This window comes from Typha latifolia, chromosome 11 (assembly GCF_019914945.1).
Source record: "Typha latifolia isolate L0001 chromosome 11, TyphaL0001v2, whole genome shotgun sequence".
NCBI classification, from domain to species: domain Eukaryota; kingdom Viridiplantae; phylum Streptophyta; class Magnoliopsida; order Poales; family Typhaceae; genus Typha; species Typha latifolia.
The window spans coordinates 10,227,585-10,253,780 of NC_133096.1; the positions used below are offsets into that span (position 1 = coordinate 10,227,585).

General features: G+C 37.2%; 5 protein-coding genes, 1 long non-coding RNA gene and 1 other non-coding gene across 7 annotated transcripts; 2 read left to right on the top strand and 5 right to left on the bottom strand.

The window, feature by feature from the left end:
* Positions 1 to 4,510: 4,510 nt before the first annotated feature.
* Positions 4,511 to 5,881, bottom strand: LOC140797819 (uncharacterized). The gene is made up of 3 exons (XM_073151491.1): positions 5,617 to 5,881; positions 5,388 to 5,517; positions 4,511 to 5,268 (listed from the first exon to the last, which is right to left on the bottom strand). The coding sequence occupies exons 1-3, from the start codon at positions 5,750 to 5,752 to the stop codon at positions 4,722 to 4,724; spliced, it is 813 nt and encodes a 270-aa protein (XP_073007592.1). The 5' UTR covers positions 5,753 to 5,881; the 3' UTR covers positions 4,511 to 4,721.
* A 2,026-nt stretch (positions 5,882 to 7,907) lies between these two features.
* Positions 7,908 to 13,049, top strand: LOC140797515 (syntaxin-71). Its single transcript, XM_073150998.1, has 9 exons — positions 7,908 to 8,240; positions 8,332 to 8,457; positions 9,777 to 9,942; positions 10,492 to 10,577; positions 11,178 to 11,246; positions 11,319 to 11,363; positions 11,460 to 11,522; positions 11,636 to 11,712; positions 12,675 to 13,049. Exons 1-9 carry the CDS (start codon positions 8,085 to 8,087, stop codon positions 12,688 to 12,690), a joined length of 804 nt encoding a protein of 267 aa, XP_073007099.1. The 5' UTR covers positions 7,908 to 8,084; the 3' UTR covers positions 12,691 to 13,049.
* A 418-nt stretch (positions 13,050 to 13,467) lies between these two features.
* Positions 13,468 to 15,120, top strand: LOC140798085 (uncharacterized). The gene is made up of 3 exons (XR_012110776.1): positions 13,468 to 13,580; positions 13,725 to 13,826; positions 14,685 to 15,120. It is a non-coding gene; the product is annotated as an uncharacterized lncRNA (long non-coding RNA).
* A 1,445-nt stretch (positions 15,121 to 16,565) lies between these two features.
* LOC140797976 (zinc finger CCCH domain-containing protein 23-like) lies at positions 16,566 to 17,677 on the bottom strand. Its single transcript, XM_073151693.1, has one exon. The coding sequence runs from the start codon at positions 17,584 to 17,586 to the stop codon at positions 16,816 to 16,818; it is 771 nt and encodes a 256-aa protein (XP_073007794.1). The 5' UTR covers positions 17,587 to 17,677; the 3' UTR covers positions 16,566 to 16,815.
* Positions 17,678 to 19,218: 1,541 nt separating this feature from the next.
* LOC140797202 (receptor-like protein EIX2) lies at positions 19,219 to 21,892 on the bottom strand (the record flags this gene model as incomplete). Its single annotated transcript, XM_073150479.1, has 1 exon — positions 19,219 to 21,892. A coding segment is annotated over one exon (2,652 nt), but the record flags the coding sequence as incomplete, so codon positions are not given.
* A 1,675-nt stretch (positions 21,893 to 23,567) lies between these two features.
* Positions 23,568 to 23,640, bottom strand: TRNAV-UAC (transfer RNA valine (anticodon UAC)). The gene has a single exon. It is a non-coding gene; the product is annotated as a tRNA-Val (tRNA).
* Positions 23,641 to 23,764: 124 nt separating this feature from the next.
* On the bottom strand, positions 23,765 to 24,914 carry LOC140797460 (transcription factor MYBS3-like). The gene is made up of 3 exons (XM_073150902.1): positions 24,486 to 24,914; positions 24,116 to 24,312; positions 23,765 to 24,029 (listed from the first exon to the last, which is right to left on the bottom strand). Exons 1-3 carry the CDS (start codon positions 24,799 to 24,801, stop codon positions 23,988 to 23,990), a joined length of 555 nt encoding a protein of 184 aa, XP_073007003.1. The 5' UTR covers positions 24,802 to 24,914; the 3' UTR covers positions 23,765 to 23,987.
* Positions 24,915 to 26,196: the final 1,282 nt, after the last annotated feature.

The window sequence follows — 26,196 nt, forward strand, 5'->3', positions numbered from 1 at the left end:
CCCTTGCACTGGTTTATTAACCAAACATTATTTTATCTTTTTCGTATCTAATTAAGTTTGAGGCTTAATCTCAAACCAAACAAGGACTTAGCATTCTGTTGCTTCAACACGTCCGTGATGAGCTAATGCAATTTGCCAACATATGCTTTGTATTATAACTTTTTTCCTTCCATCAAATTAAATGCTTCTTAGGCAACAAATGACTTAAAAAATTTGAAACAATCTAGATAGTATCCTAACTTGCAGCATAAGAAAGAGTAGATTTTTTAGCTATAAAGAACAAGCCAAGTTAATTGACTGACTTCTTCTAAATGAGAGTATGGACTTTTAATAACAATATGAGGATGTTATCCCTAAATTATTCTGCAAGAATTCATTAGTTTATATCTCCTAGTTCAACATTCAGAGCCCATCATCTTATCATTAAGCTAATTGCATATATAATAGCTTATAGAAAGACAATTAGTCCGTTGACTTGGGACTGTTGATGTATCGATAAGATCGACTGAAATCGAAGTTGCATTTAAAAGGACAGCTAATGAGTTGATAGATGGAATAGAAATTATTTTGTTGACTCTAGTAAACAACAAGTGGAGTTCTTAATTTCCTCTAGCAAGTTATTGTTTTTAATTCACCCAATATACATTTCCTTAATTTGCTAGTGTTATGGATTGAGATGATTTTAATTAGTTAAGACAGTCCAGTAATTGCAATTAATATCTTGCATGGATTGCGTTAACGTTGCGTCATGTATACTTGACCAATAGCCAACGATAGATAGGGCTGTCAAAATAATCGACCTCTATTAGAGTTTAGCTCACTAAGGTTTAATTAAGTTAAACTCAAAATTAAGTAAATTTAAGTTTGATTAGCTGAACGAGGCTCAAAATTAAGACTCAAAAATAAAAATATATAAAATTATATAATATATATAATTAATATGAACCTTTAAATTAAGATGTTATGGCTCATAATACTCTAGAGCTATATTTTTACCCATGTTATGGCTGCAATAGAAGAAAGTATTGGTTCTTTATTTTTATATACTAGTTTAAGTTTGATTTAATTCAACCTTAATCCAGACAAAATTAGGCTTGTTTAAGAGCTCGAGCTCAAATTAAAATTGAATTATTTTGAATTAAGATTCAAAATTATTTTGAATCAAGTTTGATTAGAGCTCTCTCGATTACAACAGTGAATTTGATAGGTAGCACAACCTCAAAAGTTTATTAAATTCCCCAGATCTCTGTATACATGGTAACAGGCCTCATGTAAATGGATTACCCTTTTTTTATGTCTTGAAAGATGATGGGAATATAAGCCTGCATGTAAATCCATGGAGAAAATGTTCAAAAGATTGCTATATTTTGGTTAAAGTGATAATAAGGCAGTTGAATGGAACACTACTTGAAACAAATAGTAAGACAACAGCTAAAAAGTAAAAACTCATTCATATAGAATCACTTGACCTAACTTTGCATTAAGAGATTATCCAAATGAGGAGTGAGAAGAAGAAAAGTTGGCTATGTTTACTTACCCTCAATTAAGAAACAATGCCTTCCAAGAATTAAATGCATATAAAAGAAAGCAACAAACAAGATATGATGAAGTAGAAATTTTGAGTTCCTAGTTATTCTTATTTTTGACTCGGATATTTATCTAATGAAGTAGAAATGTTTAGATTGTACACAATTGATGGTCAAATTAATTGGAATTATTAATATCCTTGAATTGCCATCTAAGGAGATGTTCTCACCAATGCCATCTCAATACTATCAATCTCATGTGATGGAGTCTTTATATCCCATATACATTGCATTCTTGTGAGGTGTGGACTTATTTGTGGTCCTTAAAAACTTTGTGACTTTGAGAAAAGAACAAGGAATAGTGTATTTTGTCTAGATGATAATTATCAATGTAGGACCGGGTCGAAGTAAGCATCGTATACCCTCCACATGCATGTTTCGACATACACGTAATTGATAATAATTATCGAGACAAATGCTCCTCCTGTTTGCTCTACTGTTTCATAAATATTGCTTAATTTTGTTCCTTCTGCTGCTCTGAAGGAATTGTATGCAAACCTGCATTATTGTATTATCCTTCCAAAGTTCAGAAAACTTCTCACTGTTTGACTCCACACTTTTGGGGAAAATAGGCACAAAGTACAGAGCAAAAGGTTATTGTCTATTTCACACTAGATATATTTCTACTTATGATAAGGAGATAGATGTAGAAGAGGCTCCTTTTTCATCCAGAAAAGCCCTCCATGACTCATGAGACTAATCAGCAGCCTAAATTATTCTATAAAGAGATTCGGTTTCGTATAAGATTTGATTATACATCTTCCCGTTAGAAGAAATTGTTGAGATATCTTCTGATTGTAAAGATGCTTGATTTGTAGATACTCGTCATTGTCATCAACTTCATAGTGAAATTTGCAGGTCATGGGAGTGGACTAAGTACTTTCTACTAAATTTCTTCTATTGTATTGGAAGAAAAGTGTATTTCAAGCTTAACTAGTAAAGTTATGCCAGGCTTATTATCCACCTCTATATTCATACTATATATCTGGGACTTAAAAAATCTCTTTAATTGTTTCAATATTTTTTACTTCGGGACTTATCAATAATATTATAAGGTTAATGCATGTCAATGTCATGCTTCCACTCCTTACCATTTCACTGAACTCTTATGTTCTTGGAGTACTCAGTTGTTTAACATTCAAATCTCGGTCGATATTTCTTTTCTTTGAAATAAGAACTTTATCTCTTAATCAAATAATCTATCTTCATATAATAATTTTCAAATTCCTCTCAGTTTTTGTTAGGCTTTGGAATTCCTGATTCAGAAGTTAAGCTCTGAACATAGGGAACTCTTTATCAACTAAATATCCTCTTAGTTCTGAATGGCAGCCGACATTTACTTTTTAAGAAATTTCCTAGTTTTTCAAAAAGTAGGGGGTTGTTTCCTGAAACATGGAGTATGGAAGCAAACTTCTTCAGATTGTAGAAATCCTCAGCTACTTTGTCTGCTGTCTTATTCATCGACGACGAGGAATAAAAAAGTAATAGTACATCCGTTCATCGCTAAGTTCAGCAAATTAGTGCTTCTGTCTCTGTCTTAGCTCTGCCTTGGATATTTCCGTGAAGAGGAGTACTAGTTCTATGTAGAAAACTTGCACACATAATTATGAATTTTAGGCATAAAATGACTTGATATTTGCTTACTTTCTGAACATTTTGAGGTGGAGATGGACTATTGACACCATGCTGGAAAAAAAAGAACTTGAAAGATCCAAGCTACTTGTCATCAAGCAAATGGTTATGTTATAGCTATCATGTAGACTTATTCATTCATTTGAATATCTTATCATGAACATGTTTATTATTCTGATGAAATCGAAATGAATAGATTCTGAACGTATATTAAGCTCAATCTTATCCATGAATAGAATAGAGTAAATCCTAGTGGGTGGTTTTGGGCCACAAGCAATGAACAGTATTTTCAGAAAGGACTTGAATGATGATGATCAATAAAGAAATTTGATCACTATATGTCAGAAATTTAAAAGCTCTAATAACTTTAGCTCTATATAATAAGGGTTTATGATGCCATTCTTTTAGGTTTCATCAAAACCACAAGCTCCTGCACTAGTTAATAATTGTCATAAGATTACTCAGGTAAATTGTCAACTATGAGGGTATGGTATGTATTGTCCACTAGGCTGAAAGTTCAAGGAAGAACATGTGTGGGAAAATTTGACTAAACCTAGTTGTATATATCTCGTCTTTGATTTACTTAGTGATAGCAATGTCAACCATTGATGAGGGTTCAATAGTCCACTTGTCTGTTTCTCACAGGACAAACCTCCCCCCCAAAAAAAAATAGATTAATCCTAATTTAAAAAGTATTATGTTATATTAATGTCATATATTTGTGTGTGTTTATTTATTGAATCATTAAGATAGTATGGTTACTTGTGAGCTAATTAATAGTGACCCACCTTAGAGAAGTGAGAGTTTCTTACAAAAAGGTCTTTAGTGTTGAAAGGTGTGCCATTGGCATGACTGGGAGCTTCTCCGAAACTGATACTCTGACATGTTCAAACTGCCATATTGTCCTCCCATGGAAGACAGACTAGACCTTCCATTCCTAAGAGACTTTTCTTCAAAATAAACTAAGGAAATATCATCATGTAGGCCATTATATTAACCCAAGTGGTCATAATAATTGATAAAATAAAGGAAGGAATCTTGAAGCTTTTAATGAGCATGATAGCTACATTTCCTCTCTCTTTTTCTCTCTCTCCTCAATTGGCTTTGAACAAGCCATTGATTCTTCCAGGACCCATGCAAGCTTCGTGACCTCTGAGCACAAGCAGGAGGTGAAACAGTCGTGCTGACCATCTCCAAAACCATGCATATTTCATTGCTGCAGTCCAAACACTAGAAGGTCTCACTAATGCTCCACAAAATAAAAAAATTAAACTGTAGTCACATATAATACCTTCTCAGAAAACCCATTTCTATTCTCTAATTAATCATTTACATGGTAGTAATGCATTCGTTAGTGAGTTAAAATGTCATCCTCCAACCACTCCCATCTGAAGCTAAACCGGTGTCTTCTATTCATTTACATGTAGATAATCCATCCCAGTGCTCCAAGCTAAAAGAAATAAGAAAAGACTAAAGAAGAACATTAAGAAGTTCTGAAATCAACTACAAGTGTGTTAGACTTTGGAACAATCCTTGTGGCTTGACCTCTGAAGCAGCCCACATGTTGGCTAAGTTGGAGGAGTAGAAGTAAGGAGGAAATTCTCCCATGCTCTCCTGGGAGCCGTAGTTACTGGGGAATCCAAACTCTGAGAAGAATGCATCGTTTATATAGCTAGTAGAGCTGCTGTTCTCCACCGTGACCGTCGACGACGAGGCCATCGAAACCTCTTCGGACGGCGACACGACCATAGGCTGCGGCGGCGGCGGCGGCGGCGGCGCGAACTCGGTGTAGTACACCTTCTGGGATTCATGAGTGAATCCATAGGTATGGTCAAGGAATTCAGCTGGTGGCATCCAGAAGGCGTCGCCGCCGTTATAGCCCTCGGCTTTGATGGTCGCAGCGAGAGAAGGTGGTGGTGGAGTAGGAGAAGTAGTAGTAGTAGTGGGACTTATTTGTCCTCCCATCACCTTCTTCTTGAGTTTGGTGTTCCAGTAATTCTTAACATCGTTGTCAGTTCTTCCAGGTAGCTTAGAAGCAATAACAGACCACCTATTCCAGAATTAAGAGAGAGAAAGAGAGAGAGAGAGAGAATTTAAGATGAATTCTAGATTTGGGTCAATCTCCAAATTAATTAATTTTAATAGTAGTAGTAATAGCAGTAGTAGCACCTGCTTCCAATCTTGTTGTAGAGTGAGAAGATGACGGTGTCTTCTTCTTCTGTGAAGCCTCCATGTTTGATGTCCGGTCTAAGGTAATTGAGCCATCTTAGACGGCAGCTCTTGCCACAGCGTTTGAGACCTGGAACAAATTAATTCATGACACACCAGATGAGCTACATGCAAAGACTAAACTTGAGGAAAACTAGAAGAGAATGAGGAAATCAATCAATCCATTGACCTGCTTTCTGGGGCAAAGCAATCCAATTGCCACCAGTGCCATGCAACTCGACATAGCTCTTGAGGATGGCATCTTCCTCTGGCGACCATGGCCCCCTCTTCACGTTCGCCTTGTCACAGCAAGGCGCCCTTCCCATTCCTAAGAGCCTAATCTCGCATACAAAGCCAAGAAGAGTAAAGCTCACGGGGAGAGAGAGAGAGAGAGAGAGAGAGAGAGAGAGAGAGAGAGAGAGAGAGAGAGAGAGAAGAAGAAGAAGAGAGAGAGAGCGGACAAATGGGGTGTGGACTAGTGTATGAATTTATAGAGCTCAAGAAGCAAAGGCTTGACCATGTACGACATTAAAGTTGCGCCACTTTCTTCTTACTCCTTTTCATATTATAAGTATTTTATTAATCGAAAAAAAAATAGTTACCCCAAAAATTACCCGACTGAAAAAGAAAATAAGTAGGATTCTCACATTAACGTTAATTGATTAAGTTTAATGATTCATTAAATGGATTACTCACCTGATATCAAACCATCAATTGTTATATTAGAGAAGACTTTGAGGCTCATTGTCAAAAGTCTTCACATTGGAAAATGGAAATGTACGGCCCCCAACAACCATCATCTTGTGAGGTGGACTCTTATGTCCATGAACACTTATTTTTTTTTCTTTTTTTTTTTCTTTTTTTTTTTTTTGGAGAGAGAGAGAGAAAGAGAAAACACTAATTTGTCTATCTGCCACTAAATCCCGGACCCATTCCAACGTCCAGTCTCCGTGCCGCGAGCTTAATAAACCGAGTCAATTTCGAGCCGGATTGGGCCCACATTGATAATTGAGAGCTCAGATGGGTTGGGCGAACTCTAGTCTTTCATCCGTGATTAGAGAAATTAAACTTACTAATTAATTAAATCGAGTCGACTAAAGCAACGGCGGGATTTATGCAAAATAATCGCTGTTTGATCTCTTCGTAGATCACATGAATTAATTTAACGCAAATGAAGAAATAGTAAAAGTTCTTTTTATATTGTTTGTACAACTAAGATTCGACTCGTCTATTAATAAAACGAGAATGGAGTCAACGAACATGAGGGGCGGCTAAGACTAAAGAGGGCTTAAGATGTCTCTTTTTTTTTTTCTAAGTAAATTTATTAATGAAGCTAAACTTTTGACTTTATTGATGAAGAGTGCAATTAGACTCGATCAAAACTCAACTTAGGATCGATTATGACATGATAAATTTAAATTTTTTTTTCTTTACGTGTATATTCTTTTATAGTCTCTTAAGTTTTTCTTTTTATAAAAAAAATGCTCTAAAAATATCTGTACTATATGTATACCTCTCTAAAATTAATATTTCTTAAAATCCCTATTTATGCATAGATACTTATCTAACAATTAAAATTTAATCCATTTAATAGCCAAAAAAAATTTATTTATTCCGTTTTACGTACGTTAATTATAAATGAATCAGATTTTAACATTTAGTTACCAAAAAGTGTAGAAGGGTACAGATATAAAAACATTTGGTTTTTAAGGGTACGTATACGTAGTAGGTAAATGAAGTTTATAAGGGTATGAGAGTAAATAAGAAGTTTATGAGGGGTTACTGTGTAAAAACCTCCAAAAATTTTAAGGACAATGAAGCAAGAGAGGAATAGAAAATAAAAGTATATATTAAAGAACATATTGACAAAAGGAAAGACTTCTTATTCTTATTAATGAGACCATTATAGCACTTGACAATCATGTGGGCATTGTAAAATGGGTCTTAATTAATCCAGTTAAACTATTTTGTTCTCAGCTTCATATGGTTGGAATTAACGTGGTCCCAAAATAATATTATGAATGAAGCTCTCATCATTGCCACCCTGTGAGCTTATCGTTATCAAGTTCCATCTTTAAATAAAGACCTCAAAAATTTCCACATTGGATGCGTTCATGTGGGACCCTTTTATTCAAGTTAAAAGGAGCTTGTATTCACCCTGAAACACTAATAACTTTTTCGAAACGAGTCAAGTGTAAAATAATAATAATAATAATAATAATAATAATAATAATAATAATAATAATAATAATGTTACAAACAAAGGTCTCAGAGACAGGGTCTTTATAAGCCTTAGAACAACACAAGATGAGGCTTCCCTATCCCAAAATTTGATCTTATAATGATGGATGGCCTTCTAAACTAAGAAATGGGCTCACATTAGATTAATCCAGAGGACAAGAGGAATTGGGAGCTCTATCCTGTTAAAGGCCCACTGGGCTTATTCTTATCGGGCTTATTACTGATAACTTATCGGTAGTTTTGGGCCCACCAAGTGAATAGGAAATTCTTTATTCGCGATCCCGGGCATAGACAGGCTGTCTCCTCTTCTTCTCCTTGCTCTCCGCTCCTCTCCACGTCTAGATTCCAACCTAAGGTGAGAATTAGGACGACGATTTCGCCATTTAGAGCTCGGAGGAGGAGAAGAGGGGAGGATCCATGAGCGTGATCGATATACTGACGCGGGTCGACTCGATCTGCAAGAAGTATGACAAGTACGACGTCGAGAAGCTCAACGCGAACAACGTCTCCGGCGATGACCCCTTCGCCCGCCTCTTCGCCTCCGTCGAGGCCGACATCGAATCCTCCCTCGAGGTCAGGCCCCTCCACTTCCCTTATCGCCTTCCCGAGGGTTTCGTCTTGGGCTTGTTTGATTTGGTTTTGATTTGTTGATCTGGGGGTGTAGAAAGCGGAGATGGCGGCGAATGAGAAGAATAGGGCGGCGGCGGTCGCGATGAACGCCGAGATCCGGCGGACTAAGGCGCGGCTGATGGAGGAAGTCCCCAAGCTCCAGAGATTGGCCCTTAAGAAGGTCCGAAACCTTTTAAAATGTCTGGATTTGTGGATTTGTCTTCGATCCGGTGGATTATAAGTTTTTTATTCAAGTCTTGTTATTTCTACCTAATGTTTGATTTCTTTTCCTGCTCAAATTATGATCTTTTGCGTTACTTAGGGTTATGCAATCGTGATCTTTGATTCTTGGAACAATGTAGGTTTTTTTGAGAGGTATATTCGATGTATATTTTGATTCATTTAGGTTAGTTGTGTAAAGTAAGTTAATTGGCAGGACCAAGTTGGGTTTGTATGAGGATTTAGAAATGTTGAGTAATGGTTCCCTTTGACGCCAAAAAATTGGAAGGAAAAGGAGGCAGATCTTAGATAGCAGCATTTCTTTTCTTAGAAGAATGGCCGTACACTTTTGTCTTCTCTGGGAATGTTTGAGTTATTTTTGGTCCATATAAAACTACACCCTATTTGGAATCACAAAATTGGTGGAAATCAATTGATATGGAATTCTAGTTTAACCAAATCTGTTGTTTGGAACGTTTAAATGATGAGATTTAATTTATTTCAATTTGGTGAGACATTGTTTGTCATGTCATGCTTCTTTCCTTTATGCTAAAGAGGTGATATCACTTACTTATCCCCCTTGCTTCTTGACATGCACAACTTTCCCTCTCACCATGGGGACTGCAGAAAACCTCCACTTGTCAAGAAACAAAATTTGAGCCCACATTGTTTCATACTTGTTAGTTTCGTGATATTCTTGTTGGCCTATGTTCTAGACCATGTTGTAGGTATTTGTCTTGTATACTTTGCAGTTTTTGTGATTACTGCCTGCTAAGTGTTGTTATCTGAATGGTTGAATCAACAAAGTCCTATGTTTGGTTAATGACTGTTTGCGAAGTTCAATATCAGAATAAACCTAAAAAGTACCCCTTTTTTTTCTTTGTTTTATTCCAGCATCTGGCATGTGTAAAAAGATAGATGTATTTTGTTATTGTTTCTTCTTTTTTAGCATAAGTTTTAGGTACTGTGCTTATTTGTTTTCAGCATTGTCCTTATTTTTATATTTGATTTTGGGCCATGTATATTGGAGCGAGGTAGAAAAGCTACAGTAATCCCAATGCAGAAATATATTGACTTATTTATATGATTGTTTGCAAGTTCCAAGTTTGATGACTATTACATGGCTGTTTTTTTTCTCCCAGCTCCGGTTTTAGTTGTTTTTTTGCATATTAGGTTTCTCTTAATTATATAGCTTTATGCAGTGATAGATGAATGAAAGCAGCCGGCTTTCCTTTAACAATGTGTATCTAATTTATGTACTCCAAAACATATTTATTCTAGGTCAAAGGGCTTACAAAAGAAGAACTTGCCGTTCGGAATGATTTGGTTTCTGCGCTACCAGAAAGAATTCAGTCTATACCAGATGGGAGCACTACTGGGACAAAGCAAACTGGAAGTTGGACAGCTTCAGCTTCCCGCACAGAAATTAGATTTGACTCAACTACAGGTATAAATAATGCTCTCATAAGGCCAATTAATGGGTTTCCATTTATCTGTCTGGGACTTTTGGGTGCTTTATTTGTGAGTTTGATAAAGCTTTTTGACGACCAGTTCGGTTCCATGAAAGCAATTCTAAAGATGATCAGATAGTTCTAATGCAGAGGTTCTTTTAGAGTAAGTGGGCAAAGAGTTAAAATAATATACGTCATGACCTGATCTTAGATCATGTTTGAGCATGAATCCTGAGGCAATTGCCCCAGAGAGATGAAGCCTTTCTAACATTTCCTAGAACATGTAGCTAAGATTGGATAGTGTTTTTTAGGTTACGAGATAGGTCAAGAGTAACTGATAATTTAAGCACTAAGGTACACAAGCATGAACACATGATCACATGTGGCTTAAAGTAGGTTCTCCTTGGTGCACTTATCGGGGAGAAGCTTTATTTGCTATCCTAAACTCTAAACTTTTCCCTTTTTACAGTGTCTGTGCTTAGTGTTTTATCCTTGTGTCATGCTTTATGAAATAACTGCTTGCTTATTTTTCTGAACGGATATAGATGGAAGATTTGAGAGTGAGTACTTTCAGCAAACTGAAGAATCAAATCAATTTAGACAAGAATATGAGATGCGCAGAATGAAACAGGCAAGCGTTCCCATTTTGATGCCTACCTATTTATTAGCTGAAGTCTTTTGTTTCTATTTGATTACTCGTTCTTCACGTTTTACAACTCCAGAAGAATGCATTTCCATTTTTGTGATGCACATTGCAGACTACGATTGTCGGTCGAGAATTTTACTATTAGGCATTTTTCTCATTTTGCTGCACCAAAAATGTGATTTCTGTATATTTATTGTTCTTTAGAATTAAATCTGATTTGTTGAGCTCTCAGTGGCATTTTTTACCTGGAGAGCAAGGAGCTCTATTGGTATAACCTATGATTTTAGGCTGCAATGCATCTCTTTCCTCTGTTTAACCAACAGTTCGCTTTATTAGGGTTTTGAGATGATCTTATGCATCTCTACAGTCGTAACACAGGCCTAATTTTACTGTACTTTCAAAGATTGTCTATCCTTCTTTCCTTCTTTAATCTGACTAATGTATCAGGACTGTCTGGTCATTTTCTCAAATTGTATTGGCTGGCGGTAATCAACATTCCAGTTCCAGTACCACATAATATTTGCACAAAGGCATTGTGATGCTGACTTCAGCTACTAACAAGCTCAATTTTGTAACTTATTGCAGGATCAAGGTCTGGATGTTATTTCTGAAGGTCTGGATACTCTGAAAAACTTGGCTCATGATATGAATGAGGTAGGTTTTTGCTTATTGTCAAATGATAAATTCATATGAATATAGGGCTAACCTTGTATTCAAACTGTCCAGGAAGTAGATAGACAAGTTCCTTTGATGGATGAGATTGATGCAAAGGTTAGTTTCTGTTAAAACCTTTATTTTTCTTGTTAAATTAGGAATTCAAGTAAGTCCTCATTAGGTGTTGAGTGATCCCATATACGTTGGATACAGGTAGACAGAGCTAATGCAGACCTGAAAAATACTAATGTGAGGCTAAAGGAGACTGTTAATCAGGTATAGATTACGCACTTTCTGAATATGATTTGATCTTTTATAAATGTGCATGCTATATTGAGTCGCAATACTTCCATTCATCTCTAATGACTTTTTTTCCCCACCTTTCTCAGCTGAGATCCAGCCGCAATTTTTGTATTGATATCATCTTGCTGTGTATTATTCTTGGCATTGCTGCTTACCTCTATAAGTAAGTTCACTTTGTTTTTTATGACCTCTTCATATAGTTTAATTGCTCTGACTCAAAATGCTTTAATTCTTGGAGCCAAATATGGGTTAATGTATCTTCATTAGGATATTATTTTTATTATGGTACTATTGACCTCCTGATTGGGAACTTCTAGTTGGCAGCTTTGGGTGCTTGGTTAATTTACTGACCAAGGATGACCAGGTTAGAAATAGTGCCGCGACAAGTGCTATGCTGATGCACATGTGTGGCCTTAACTGTTTCAATGCTTGTTGCTCTCTTCCTGTAAATGGTCATTGCTCTCCACTTGTGAGTGATTGCTGCTTTCCATTGGCAGATCTAGCAGTCATCTGTGGTTTTCCATCTACCATAGAGTAGATACGATATGGAGGTCCACATCATCCATGATCAGCTCTTTTGAAGGAAGAAAAAGGGTGCATTGGGTTTGTTTTCACTAGGTCTTGTTAACTCGGAGCCATGCCATTGAGAAATAATTGGAGAACCTGCCTCTTTTTTCCTTTTGACAAAAGGGCAAACTGCCTCAGCCAGATTAGGCCTTTAATTTAACCGGGCTAGGTTAACTCATGCTAGCTTTGACCTAGTTTAGTGCATTAAAACAACCAAAAACCCTGACCTATCTTCCTCAACCTCCTTTCTCCTCTGCAGTACCAACAGGTAGGTCTCATCCTCCTCTCTTAGTCAGATCTAATTGGCAGGCAGGCTCCTTGGCAGAAGGCAATCTCCCTTATTCTAAGAATGCGAAACAAATTTATTGCCTGACCTGTCTCTGGTCAATGGGATAATCTACAGCTTGCTATTAGCTTGAGGACGCAAATGATGCATCTACATGTTGTCTTCATTTTTTTATGGCCGAAGATTGTTTGGATTTTCTTTGCAACCAGTGGTGCTCTTACATATAACAGTTTCGTGTTTCATAGGGCTTAATCTCATTCTTTCTATTGCAGCGTGTTGAAAAAGTGAGTTGGAGGCTTGAAAACTCTTCCTGCCGTTTTGCAGCAGCCTGTAATTGTGCCCAATCAGACCGAGATGTGTTGTATACTTAAGCAGTGTTCTATTCTTTTTTACTTTTAGTGTATTGTGGCTTCAGTATGTGTGCTTTCTATCAAAAAAAACCCCGTCACATTACGCTTTTGAGTGTTGCTAAACACATGGTTGTGTATTTATGACTTTAAGTACTAGTGGCTTTTGCTTCAGCTTTTAGCCCAAAAAGATATGACCATTGTTTACCACTGTATAGTATCTCATGACCAGGTACCATGAGTATCTTTTTACGGCACAAATTGTGAGACTTTGATGAATGGATATATCGTGTATGTCAATTTCTTTTTGTACCATCGCAAAGAGCAAATATCAAAGTTCTGCCTTCATTACAGAATTTTGGACAGGGATTTTGCATGTATCATGTCTCTTGGTGGAATTATGCAGTCATAGTATCCATCAACATAATCACCTTCCTATTGTCTCTTTGGATATCAAAATTTAGTAGACGAATCAAAAGGTCTGATAATATTTTTACTATTGGCTTTCAGATTTGCACTAATTTTGTTGTAAATTGTAGAATTATTTGAGAAAATAAAACAGTTTGGTAAAACAAAATCGGAGCAATAGGGTGGGGGATAGTTTCATCTACTTAAACGAGCTCATGCGATAGAACTAGAAAAGCAACTCCGTAATTATTTAAAATTACAAATCCGCGGAGAGAGATACCATTTCGAATTCTTTTACATGAGATTCGAAACAGTAGCAACAAATAAAGAGCTTGAATCCCCATTATCTCTTATGGATCCCTATTATCTCCAGTTCTCGCCGTATTCATATGCTTATCCGCTGGAGTCGAATCATACACCGAGGTCAGAGAGTCTCCTTGTCTCTATCTCATCTTGTTGCCGTCTCTCTTCTACATTTATGATTGCCAGACGCATAACCCTAGCTTCTAATCCTAACCACTTAGCTTTCCTTTTTCATATTTATTTTGATAATTTCAGCACTTGCAGGGTAGTGAAGAAGCCCTAGTGGTGTAATCATAATGATCGTGACGATGTACCAACGAGAAGATGGTTTACTTCGCTAGATGAAATGTTGTGCTTTATCATCAGGTAAAGTGATTCCGGGTTGATAAATGGGAATAAGCTTGGTTGGATAAGATTGATGTTGATTGGAAAAGAGGTCGGAAACGATTTAACTTTTGATTTATTTAACCTTTAATTCTTTTGAAATTGTCGTCTTTGGACGTATTAATTTTTAATATTATGTGGAATACCGTTTCTGGAATCGTGGTTGCTTACATATACGAGATTGAAAGCCCAGGTGATTCGAATTTATCTGCAGACAATAGAGAAATTTAGTCAGCTTGCAGAAATTCTTGTAGATGTGAATTTGTAAAAGAAAATTATATAAATTTGGAAGCAAATGCTGAGAAATTGCAGTGACACCTCGTTTTACTGTTGATGTCTATTTCTCAGGATGAAATTATAGTTATGCAAGGAATGGAGAAGAACAAATTTGATTCTATGTATTCTACTATTCTTGCTTTTACCGTATACTTATTTGACTAGTCATCACTTCAATGCTGCTAAAAACTAGAATGCATTCTTAACTGCCTTTGTTCGTAAACTGCTTTCTTCTTTGATACCCTGATTAATGAGCCTGTCTTTTCTTCTGCTGTTCTCCATTTACAGTTTACTTATAAACTCTTGTTTTTTTTTCCATTGTTTTTCATTGTCATTTCTTTAACAAGAAGTTCTGTGTATGATGGCCTGATTAATTAGAACATTAAATGCTTTGCAGTTAATTTTCTTGTGTTCTTTTTCTTTAAAATCTTTTACAGTCATGCTAAATGCTGATAGAATATCTTTCTGCTGAATAATGATACTCGATGATGATAATCTTCTATGACCAATTTTTTTGGAAAAACCATATTGTCCTTATTAATTTAAGCTATAAATTTTCAACAGAACTACACAAGAAGCTATTTTTATCTGGTTTCCATCAGAAGCACAAACTTTTATCAGCTTCTAAGTTGATCATTCTTCGATTGTTGCATTCTTGGATTGCATTCCCCTGGTATACGAAGACAGCCGATAAGTGGTACGTATTTGTTTATGCATTTGCCTAGTCGTTTTTATGTGGGCCAGGCTGTTCAATTGATCATTTACCTCAATGGTCCATGATAGAGAAAGCATGATAAAATCCATGGCCTACTTTTGCACTGTAGCTACTGGAAACTGTGGGCTAGAGACACATTGTCGCATGTCATTATCATGAAACTAGACAATTCAAAAGATTGCTAGCTTACGAGTTGCCTCACCAATTGTTTGGTTGTAAAGCTTTACCTTTCTCTGAGCTTGTCCATTGAAATCTTCAACAGACTTGAATTTTATGTTTTCTCTAGATGTGCAATACCTGTGATGCTCTCTGTCAGATGTTGCTGAACTCTCTATGCTATTTGTAAAAAATTAACATGCTATGACAAAGTTTAGAACATTTCTAGCATTAGCTAGATATATATATATATATATATATATATATATATAAGCAGTTGAGTGCATTTGAGCTCCATCTCCATCCATTAAAGTTGATTCTTACACATTGTTATTTGTCAATATATGGAAGATACTGAAAAGAGTCCACTTGGAAAAGAAAGGCAAATTATTCGAAAGGCGACACCATCGATCACATCATTTATTTGGCTTCTTTAGGCTTGAATTAGATTGCTGTAGAGATAATCTACTAACCTTTGACAATTAGGTATGACATTCATTCCGATATGGATGCATTTAAATGCCTTGACATCATTGGTTCAAACCCTATGACACATTACATTGTTTCCAATCTAGACCTTTATCACTAACATATATATTATTATTGACATGGTTCATTACGTATTACCTTAGTGCTTCATAAAGTTCACTTTGGTTACTTCAAACAATTTCAAATTATAGCTTTTTTTTTATTATTACTCTGAGAAGTTACTGTTCTTCAAACTTATATCTGATTCTACTAATATTAGTCAGTGGATTGGGAGAGGGCTAATTTGGTCAAAACCCTACAAGGAGAGGCAAATCCCATGTCCCACTAGGCCACTACGGCTTATAAATTATAACTTGTACCTCAACCCTGGGAGCCGGTCTCTCTGACACACAGAAATCGTCGCAAAACCATGGTCGGTTTGTAAAAGGACAGCATCATCGTACCAATGTCTTTGCCTTTGCTTCTTAATTATTTTTTCTTTTGTCTTCAGAGAAGATTCAAAGCACCCATAGTTTAAGGCCAGATATTTATTTTTTTTCCCCCATGTTGGCTGCTTGCTGTAGAAGAACACGGCAATTGCCGATTTCTTCTTGCTTACTTTTTGTCTTTTATTATATTTCTTTCAACTTTATGCTGTATTTTTCTTTTCCTCCGATCAAATGATCCCATTATCTTTCTCTTTCCATTTTCTTTTCCAGTTGGTTTTGTATCTTTTAGTTTATCTATGGGACTTTTTTTTAGACCCTGGACTATGTGTTTATTGTGATTTACACCATATCTTCTAACCATTTCTAGTTCAACCCCTAGGATTTCAATAAAATTAGTGTGGTTTAAGAGGTCTGCCAAGATTTATAGCTTTTTTAAATACATGGGGCTGTCCAGTCAGCAGACATCTTTCAATTTTTATATCCACGTCGCAAGCAATCGATGTGCGCAACTCTCCCTTGTTTTCTAAGCAGAAAATAGATGCTCATCCGAATCCACATCATTCCGTACGATTCGAGTCGGATATCTGAAATATTTTTCCACTAAGCAAAGGAGTGTTATTATATTCTATCCACCATCCTACCAAAACCAGAGCCAAGTGATAAAAAGTAGTAACTATTACTACTCTTATTATTTTGATCACCAAGATTATTACACTATACATCGGGGATTAATTTTGGAAGAGCTTTTATGCTCCAAATTGTAAAATTCGGATAATGAATTGCAATCAATATTTACATCAATATTATGAACATTTTATCCATCTTAATTATGCTACTTCTCAAATAGTAATTTCGCTTCTCAAAATACTTATCATCGGGAACCATTTCCTTCCCCATTTGTTTCTTCTTACTGCACTAAATCCGAGATCCATCCAAAGTCCATCTCATCACCAGATATGGATTCCTCTTCTCGCCTCTCTCCCACCTCCATTTCCTCCGCCGCCGCCGCCGCCCTCGTAGGCGTCGGCGATCCGAACCCTAACCCCATCTGGTACCTCCACGACCACGGCATCGACCTCGTCTTCCCCAGCCTCAACCTCCTCATCCCCTCCACCATTTCCCTCATCCCCACCACCGGCGACAACGGCGGCGACTCCGCCATCGGCGACACAGGCGCCGCCAGCGTCGACGTCGGGCTCATAGGCGCCGCCCTCAGCTCCCCACACGTGTGGGCGAAGAAGCAGACGCGCCTCCGGCACGCGACCCCGTCCTTGCACGGCTGCGTCCGGTACCGATCCGGGTGGAGCCAGCTCTCGAACACCCCGTGCGCGAGCTCGCACGCGTCGCCCCTCCCGCACGCGCCGCGCCGCCGGAAGTCGGCGCACGGTGCGCCGGCGTACCGGATCCGGCGAGGGTCGCGGCGCGCCGCCTTCTCGCCCGGGTGCGCGTAGGCGCACGCCGTCCAGTCGTGCGGACGCCCGCGCGGGCAGCGTCGCACCTTGAACTCGTACATGCGGAACTCGTCGCTCGAGGCCGAGTCGGCCTCCGAGTTGGAGGGGAGGAAGCAGTGTAGGCCGTAGTAGTCCATCATGGCCGTCGGATCGAGGTGGTTCGCGTCTCCGTATACCATCGCCTTGCTTCTCGTGGCTACGAGAGGAGCCGGTCGTATATAAAGCATTTGGAAATGACCGAGAATTTAAAACGAGCTAATGCTTGGGGGAAAAGAATAGAAACGGACGCCGCCGCTTGGTTTACGAGACGGTGGAAAGGGAAATAAGAATGGGAAGCATCTCGGTGTATTATAAGCGGACGAGATCTCTTGACGGTTCGTTCCACCAGGACACACACGTGGAAGGTAAGTTTACGAAATTACCCTTCGCTCTGCATCATTTCGAATCGAACAGTTTGATGCATACTAGAAAACGTGGTGGCCTTGATCAAGAGTGGATATAGTACAGGATAAGGGATGATACGTGGCCCTAATGGCAAGTTGCTTCTGGATGGAGAGAAAGATAAAGAGAAAGTAAAGAGAAGAAAATAAATTATTCTTATTTAGGTTGAATTTTTAGGAGAAGGGAAACGGAGAGAAAAAATTGCTTAAAATGTTTGCTTTTTTCTCTCTAAAAATAGAGAGAAAAAGGTATTGACTCTTACTCTAATTATACTTTTTATTTAATTTTTTCAAATTTTATTTACAAATTTAAATGGGAGTGGTTATATAATACATTTGTCGGATATTATGGTTTATTTATGTTACTTTTTTTTATTTTAAAAAATAATATTATGGATATTAGAGCTTGTACTAGTTTTTTTAATAATTAATAATTAGATAAATAATATAATAGTAAATATGTCATTTTCTCTTCTCTTCTCTTCTCTTCTCTAGATTACACCCAGACAAGATGAGAGAAAAGTATTTATCCTTCTCTCTTCTCTTAGTTACATCTATACAAGACAAGAGAAAATTATTTTCTCTTCTTTTTCATTCTCCTATCTTCTCTCCTTATATCATCTCTTGGTTTATCTCCTATTCTCTTCATCCAAATGTTACCGTAGCTTTCAGCAAAAAAAAATTGTATTTTACATGCTAAGGTAAGACATTTGAAACTATGGTGATAAATGGATTACCAAAATTTTATTGATATAAAATGCGTACATGCGCATCAAGTCCTGCCTCTAGTTTAGCTGCAGAATAACACTCTTTTAGCAACTATTTACTACTAGAGTAGCAAATTATAATCTATAGTTCTCTTGCTACTACTTCACTCCCCTTGATTTCTAGCTCTTTTTTTTTTATCAATCTGGAATAGTTGAGAACCACTAGCGCATATATTCTGTCATGCATGTCATCTCAGAATAGAAAATAAGCTGTGCTCCAGCCTCCACGTTCTATTGAACAGTAATGGACCAACGACCACCCTAAGCTCCACTGCAAATCCTAGATCCAAACTGAGATAAAAAGATGACATCTTATTTCTATCTTCATGTTCTAGAGGATTACTTAGAGAGTCATTTCATCTCCTGGACAATTCTTAGAAATAGGAGACTGTACAAAGATTGTTGTTGCCTTCGGAGATTGACAGATTGTCAAGTGTTTGTAATTGCTAATTGCTACCCGGATGGTAAAGACGATTACAAGTCTGATATATAAATTACATGGAAGAGATCAAATGACCAACATATTTGATACCTATCTACTTTTTATATCTATTATAAGGTGTGATCAAATTTGGATGTTGATAGTATAATCACACAATTTAGTAGTAAACAGTGACTAATCTCCATGATCTGAACTGTGGAAACTCCTCCGGTTGCAGAACCATGCTTCTGCTTTATTTCTTCATGATGTTGGCAATGAGCCTAGGCCAATTAAGAGCCATAAACACATAGATCATATCATAGATGTTGTCAATAAAGATAAAATAAGCTGTGATCCGTGTCCTCTTGAACAGTAATGGACCAATGACCATCCAAAGCCCCACTACAAATCCTAGACCCATGCTGAAATAAAAAGATGACATCTCATTTCCATCTTCATGTTCTAGAGGATAATTTAGAGTCGTTCCATCTCCTGAACAATTCTTGAAAATAGGAGGCCCACAAAGATCATTGTTGCCTTCGTAGATTGACGGATCGTCAAATGTTTGCAGTTGCTGCCCAGAAGGTATTCTCCCTGAGAGGTTATTATAGGACAAGTTCAAGTAGCTCAAAAAAGTTAAAGCCGATAGAGTTGGAGGAATTTCACCATAAAGCTCATTGTTTGATAAATCAAGAGACTCCAATGACTGTAGACCACCCATCGTCTCTGGAATATACCCAATCAATCGATTCCCAGATAAGTTCAAATTTTTCAACGTAGCAAGGTCTCCTATCTCTTCAGGGATCTTTCCAGTTAGACAGTTGCCTGACAAGTCGAGGCTCGACATGAGAGACAATATTGTCTTGGTATAGTATTCCAGAGCTTGCCCTTTTGTGACCACTAACATGCTAATATAATTAGGGACATAATAATTTCCATATGTGGAGATTGTGGTCATTGCTTTGAAGTTCACGAGAGATGGAGCTATGGTTCCTGATAGATTATTGTGAGCAAGATCCAAAACATGGAGATAGTCTAATTTTGCAAGCTGAATAGGTATATAGCCAGAAAACATGTTAGACCTTAATAAGAGAAAGGCTAATTGTGGTAATCTTTTACCTATCCATGTCGGCAAGCTTCCATAGAAATTATTATAAGAAAGATCAAGAAACTTAAGATATTGGCAACCTTGGAAGAACAAAGGGAATTCACCAGAGAGACTGTTGTTGCGGAAGTTTACTATTGAAAGTTTCGAACCAAGATCAGTTCTAAAATATTTTCTGCGTGTCCAGCATTGAGGAAGTTGTCCTGATAGGTGGTTGTGTGATAGATCTAAGATTTCTAAGGACTGCAGCTGGTTGCACATAGATAATGAGATGGTACCAGAAATACTATTATTTGAAAGATCTAAAACTTGAAGACTTGTCGGTAATTTTGGGACCCCACCATGGAGCCGATTTGAATTTAGATTTATTTCATATGTTGCTGACAAGAACTCCAGAGTCAATGGTAACATTCCAATGATCTGATTAAGAGAGAGATCAAGATATTCGACCAAAGAAATTATATTCCAAAACCAATCTGGCAACTTGTCGACTATTCCTACATTAGACATTCCAAAATAAATAATGCCAGTCTGTGATCGAATCCACATTGGAAAATGGGGTCCCTGATTGCAGGAGCTCAAGTCTACCGAATTCAATTTGAATGGAGGGATCCAATTTGGGTCTACTACCATGGTCAGGTTGTTGTTGTTGGACAAGTATAACTCTTCTAATCTCGTCAGACTTGCAAAATGATCTTCTGATATAATGCCAACCAAGTGATTGGAATTCAAATCCAAATAACTCAAATTAGTGAGCTTTCCAATCCCGGAAGGTATGTGACCGCTGAGGCTGTTGTAACCGAGATCAAGATACCTTAGACTGGTCATGTGCTGGAGCCAACTTGGTAGACTTCCGGTCAAGTTATTTCCAAACAAATCCAACTCCTCTATCTTGGGCGGCAACCTTTTCATCAATTCTGCTATTTCCCCGCTGATTTGATTATCCCATAGAATGAGCTTTTTCAAGTTGTATAGATTCTTCAAAGTCCTTGGTACCATGCCAATGAGATCATTGCCTCCAAGAAAAAGTTCTTCGAGGGAGGTCATATTTCGTAGCAGGCCATCAAGAATAGGACTGTGAAAGTAGTTGTACCCAAGATTAAGGCTCACAAGTGATGTGAGATTAGAAGAGTAAAGAGGCAGAGAAGAGAACGTAGCGTTGAGATTGCAATAATATAGATAAAGAACTCTTAGAGAAGCTGGAAGCATGCTCATGGCCTGCACCCCATCCACAGCAGCACTAAGGTTAACCTTGCTCATGCCGAGGTACTTCAAGGAAGAGAGACGCGGTAACCAAGCTACATAATCAACCGACTCCAAGGAGTTAGCAGAAAGATCGAGATGGAGCAGCTTAGTGAGATTACCGAGCTGAGGAGGTATGCTCCCACTGAAGCTTGCATAAGAGAGGTCGAGATATTTCAAATTCTTGAAGGAGCCAATAAATTCTGGTATCCGCTTATGTTCGAAGTCGTTGTAGCTTAGGTTGAGGTAGTTGAGATGCTCTATAGCCAGCAGAGAAGGATTGATCTCACTGCCCAACGTTCGAAAGTACTTGAACTTGTTGTGGAGGTCGAGCTTCACAACATGGCCTGTCCTGTTGCTGCACACGACGCCCCTCCATCGGCAGCAGTCTTGGCCAGTCTGCCAAGAAGATAGGACATCACTGGGATCTTCAATGCTTGCTTTGAAGGAAAGAAGTGCGTCCCTCTCTCTCTCTCTCGATGCAACTCCTTCCTCCTCCTTTGGGCTCCACAGATATGGAGGAAATGGGGATTTGATATTGGGCCAGTAGAACCCATATCATTATTAGGATGATACGACAACATTGGATAGAGGATCTTGTCGCCTTGGCCATTAAACTTCTTTTACTTCTTCTAGCTTCCAAACACCTGGGATTAATAGGATCATATAAGCAGCTCTCGCAATAGTCAAGGCCTAAAGGCAATATTAATCGAGAATAGGTACAAATAAACAGGAAGACGAAGCGAAATGATTACTGAGTATTTTAGCTAGCCAAACACCTGGGATTAAAGAGGATATCATATATATATATATATAGAGGGAGAGAGAGAGAGAGAGAGAGAGAGAGAGAGAGAGAGAGAGAGAGAGAGAGAGAGAGCTGCATAGGTACCTATGTAAATATGTATATGCATATGTATCTTTCAGGAGAATTGTTGGTGGCTAGCTGTAGTCCAGGGTGATACGGCACTTGCTTGTGCTGTGCATGGCGAGTCGTAAAGTTACTAGATATTATAATAGTTGTAAACTTTGGGAAATTGTAAGAATAACAAGTCAATGAGTCATAGAGTACTACTTAATTAATTTGTGCTTCTCTTATTGGTGGTAGACGAATAATAGAGTAATCAAAGAACCTCGGCATCTATTGTTGCTACGTGGTTGACCGACCAGCTGGCTTGTAAAGTGTCTTCCTCGTGTATCTCTCCTGCCTTCCTTCATTCTCGTGTTCCTCGCTCTTTCTCCATTAGCCTTTTCGTTTTTGTTCTTAATTTTCATTGGAGAGTGAAAAATTGCCATCAATTAAGTTTTGCCTCTACTCGGTTGGTGTATATACACGTTCATGAGAGATCACTACACTCCTTAGCGTCATAGATCTAGATATACGTAGAGAGAGATATCTTTCATTAGAGATCTATCTACGACGTTAGCTAGTGACGTCGTCCGGATCAAGGCCTAAGACAGCCATAGAGATTTTTCTTTTTCTTCTTTTTACGAGAGATAGTGATAGAGAATTTGTTCTCCTTCTCCTTCTTCTTCTTCTTCCTCTTCTTCTTTATACCAAATGTTTCCCACAAAGGACATTAATTAAGTCATAGATAAAGCGACCTTAATGGTGGATAGATAGAGACACATATTTGAGCTTCCAGTTCCAGGTGACACGACACTTTTAACTTTGGGAAGCTGTAAAAATAACAAGTCACTAAATCAAAGGAGAAGAGTGGGGTGGCCAAAAGGCACTCCTTTTTAGCTTTTATATATTTGCTGATGGTAGACTGGTAGTCGAGCATCTACATTGTCTTCCTCGTGCTTCTCATACTTCTACTCGTTCTCTTTTTCTCTTTCTTTTTTTATTTATAAAACACGCTTCTAGTGGTTGCTTAAAGTAACCCAAAATGACTAAGACTGGTTCCTTTTTTTACTTTTTTTTTTAAATGCTTTTATCTTTAAAAAGTTTAAAAAAAAGAGAGGCAATAATAGAGAACATTTAATTGTTCACAGGACATGATGAGTTCTCACGACAGTCAACAAGGCCTAAAGGCAATAATAGATAACATTTAATTCTTCGTACAAACAGTTGTCCTGTTCTCCCACAAAGAATATTATCTAATCGACTAGCTAAAGCTACCTGCCGACTACCTTAATAATGGTGTATATTAATTAATATATAGAGACCGTTGAGCTTTTCAATTCCAGACATGCACATATAAAAATATATAAAATTAGGAACACTAATTATTGTTGCTGCCCAGGATCGAACTGGAGACCTTCAGTGTGTAAGACTGACGTGATAACCACTACACCACAGCAACAAGCTTACGAAAAAGAAGAATAAGTTAGAAGAAGAAGTAGGAGACCTTGATTACTCTTAATTTTTAATTAACCATAAGATGATGAGCCTAAATCACAAAATCTCAAATAGAAAACATCATAGTGTAGTCTAATGAATGAGTAGTAGAGAAGCTTGATTAATTGTATAGGATATACCCTGTTTACATATGAATAGAATCACATCAATGAGTTTTTTGGAGGTAGAACACCAACTTCATCTTTAGTACTACCTTCCACTCTATGGCCAATGAGTGAATTAGCTTTGTTTCCATTACAAAGATGGCTCTGGAGAATTGACATCCACTGCAAATTGAAGCACTTAAAAGCATCATGGTCCATTGACATATAATTTTGTCTGACAACTTGCTACCTGAAATGGAACTGCCATTATGTAAGCATTTGTTCTTTGACCACAAAGAAAGGAAGGAGATTAACAAAGAAGAAAGCCATTTTTACCACATCAAGGAGACTAGTGCGGCCATTCTTCTTGTTCAGGCTGCTTTGTCTCAAGAAGAACTTTTGAGCATGACTTGCAACTTGGATTGGAGTTCTTGTGGTCACAAAGTTCCTGGAGATGCCTCTCCAATCCCCTTTTCCTAGCTTCTCAAGCCCAATTAAGAAGAATCTGTGCTCTTCCTCACTCCAGGGAACACCTACAATCCATATACACAGCACTTGAATCGCCGATAAAATTTATCGAGTTTAATTTGATTTCAAACAAACTTGAGGAGAAGAAACAAATCAAATGGGAAATAAATGCTTGTTGGGATAGAAACTTATCATCAATTATCCATGCAGTATGTAAAAGGAATTAAGAATATCTCACCCTTTTTCCTTTCTTGTGTTCTTCCAACCAAACCATCAGAGATATAACCACTAGAAATCTTCTCAGTGGCTTCACCAATCGAAACAAGGGAGGAAGAAGTCGACGACGATGTAGGGGAAGGCGAAGAAGAAGCAAGAGAAGAGGATGTTAAGCAACCCATGCTAAAGCTCTTCTTCATAGGGGAAGCTACTTGAATCTGCACCCCAAAGAGCCTAAAACCACCACCACCCAATTCATCTCTTGGGCTAGTAATGCATGTCCTTGAGTTGTGGCCATTGTTCCCACATTGAGAGCATTTCCTTCCCATGTTTAGCATCCACAAGTGAGGACACCATGCACAGTTGCAGACCTTTACTGCTAGTGTTGGTCCTCTGAATTAAGATGTGGATTTAAACCAACATAGCCAAGAATAAGAGAGGAGTGGTTGGGGATATCTGATATGTGGATTAGAGAGTACAGAGTATTTCTTGTTTTGTTGTGTGTGTATTCATGTATACGTATTTTAATACTCACTTAAAAGGATACATTCTTGAACCCTTTTTTTTTCCCAAATTAAATTAGCATCCCCATTTTAATATATTCTTCATATTTCTTTCTCTTATATATACATCTTAAAAAACTGAAGGGAAAAAAAATTAAATTGTTCGTAGACATAGTATTTTACTAGCTACTGATCGATGTAGTATAACATGTGGGATGGCATCCTCAGTTTTGATAAATATCCAATCTCAGTTGACTATGCGTGGAGTGGATATAGCATCACTTTTGTCCTTGCTTTGCCTAAAGCTTTGGGGTGCTTCTGTTCATGGTCCAGCTAAGTAACCACCATTACTTAAAACACTTTCCTCGATAACTCGAAAAAGTTGAGAATACTCAATTTGCGTATTGGTATTGCTCCTTAGTACTAAGAACAGAGGAATCTTCCTCTACTAAGAGGTTGACATTTTTAATCACTTGTTAAGATTAATATTCATCATGGCAACTGAATGTAAGGTTTCATAAGTCACCATTGCTTCGTTGGTTTTGTTTGTTTGTTTTCACATTTAAACTTCTATATCCTCCACTACTGTAATTGAGAATCAGTAGTCCTTGCCAAGTCATGCTAAATTTTCAGTACAGATCATGTGCTAAAATATGGCGTCTTCTATTGATCTATCATGCCACCGTCGGGCTTTCTTTAGACTTGATGGAAAAGCAAAGTACATAGGTGACAACTTAATGGAGGTTTCAGAAGATAGTAATAAAGAATCCAAAGCAGTAGAGTAGAGGCCAAAAAGGCATAATAAATTATAAAATAATTTATAAATTACACCTTATATTTTATTTATTTTATAATTTATATTTTATTTTTAATAATTTTGTAACTAGAACTCTTATTTTTTTTTCTATAATTCTTATTTAACACCCTAACATTATTTTAACTAACTAATATCAATCAAATTACTAAAATATCATCACTATTCTCTTTTCTCATATAAAAAAGGCATGAGTAATTTATATATTTATAAATTATTTTATATATTATAATAAATATTTTTTTTACAAATATCGTTTAAATTAATAGAGAATATTAAATAATAATTAAAAGAAAAAAAATAAGAATTTAATTTAAAAAATTTAAAAACGAGTGTGAATCACAGTGTAATTTATAAAATTTCTTAAATAGTACAAAGGGAGATCCTTCCTTTTAAAAAAAAAAAAAAGGAAAAGA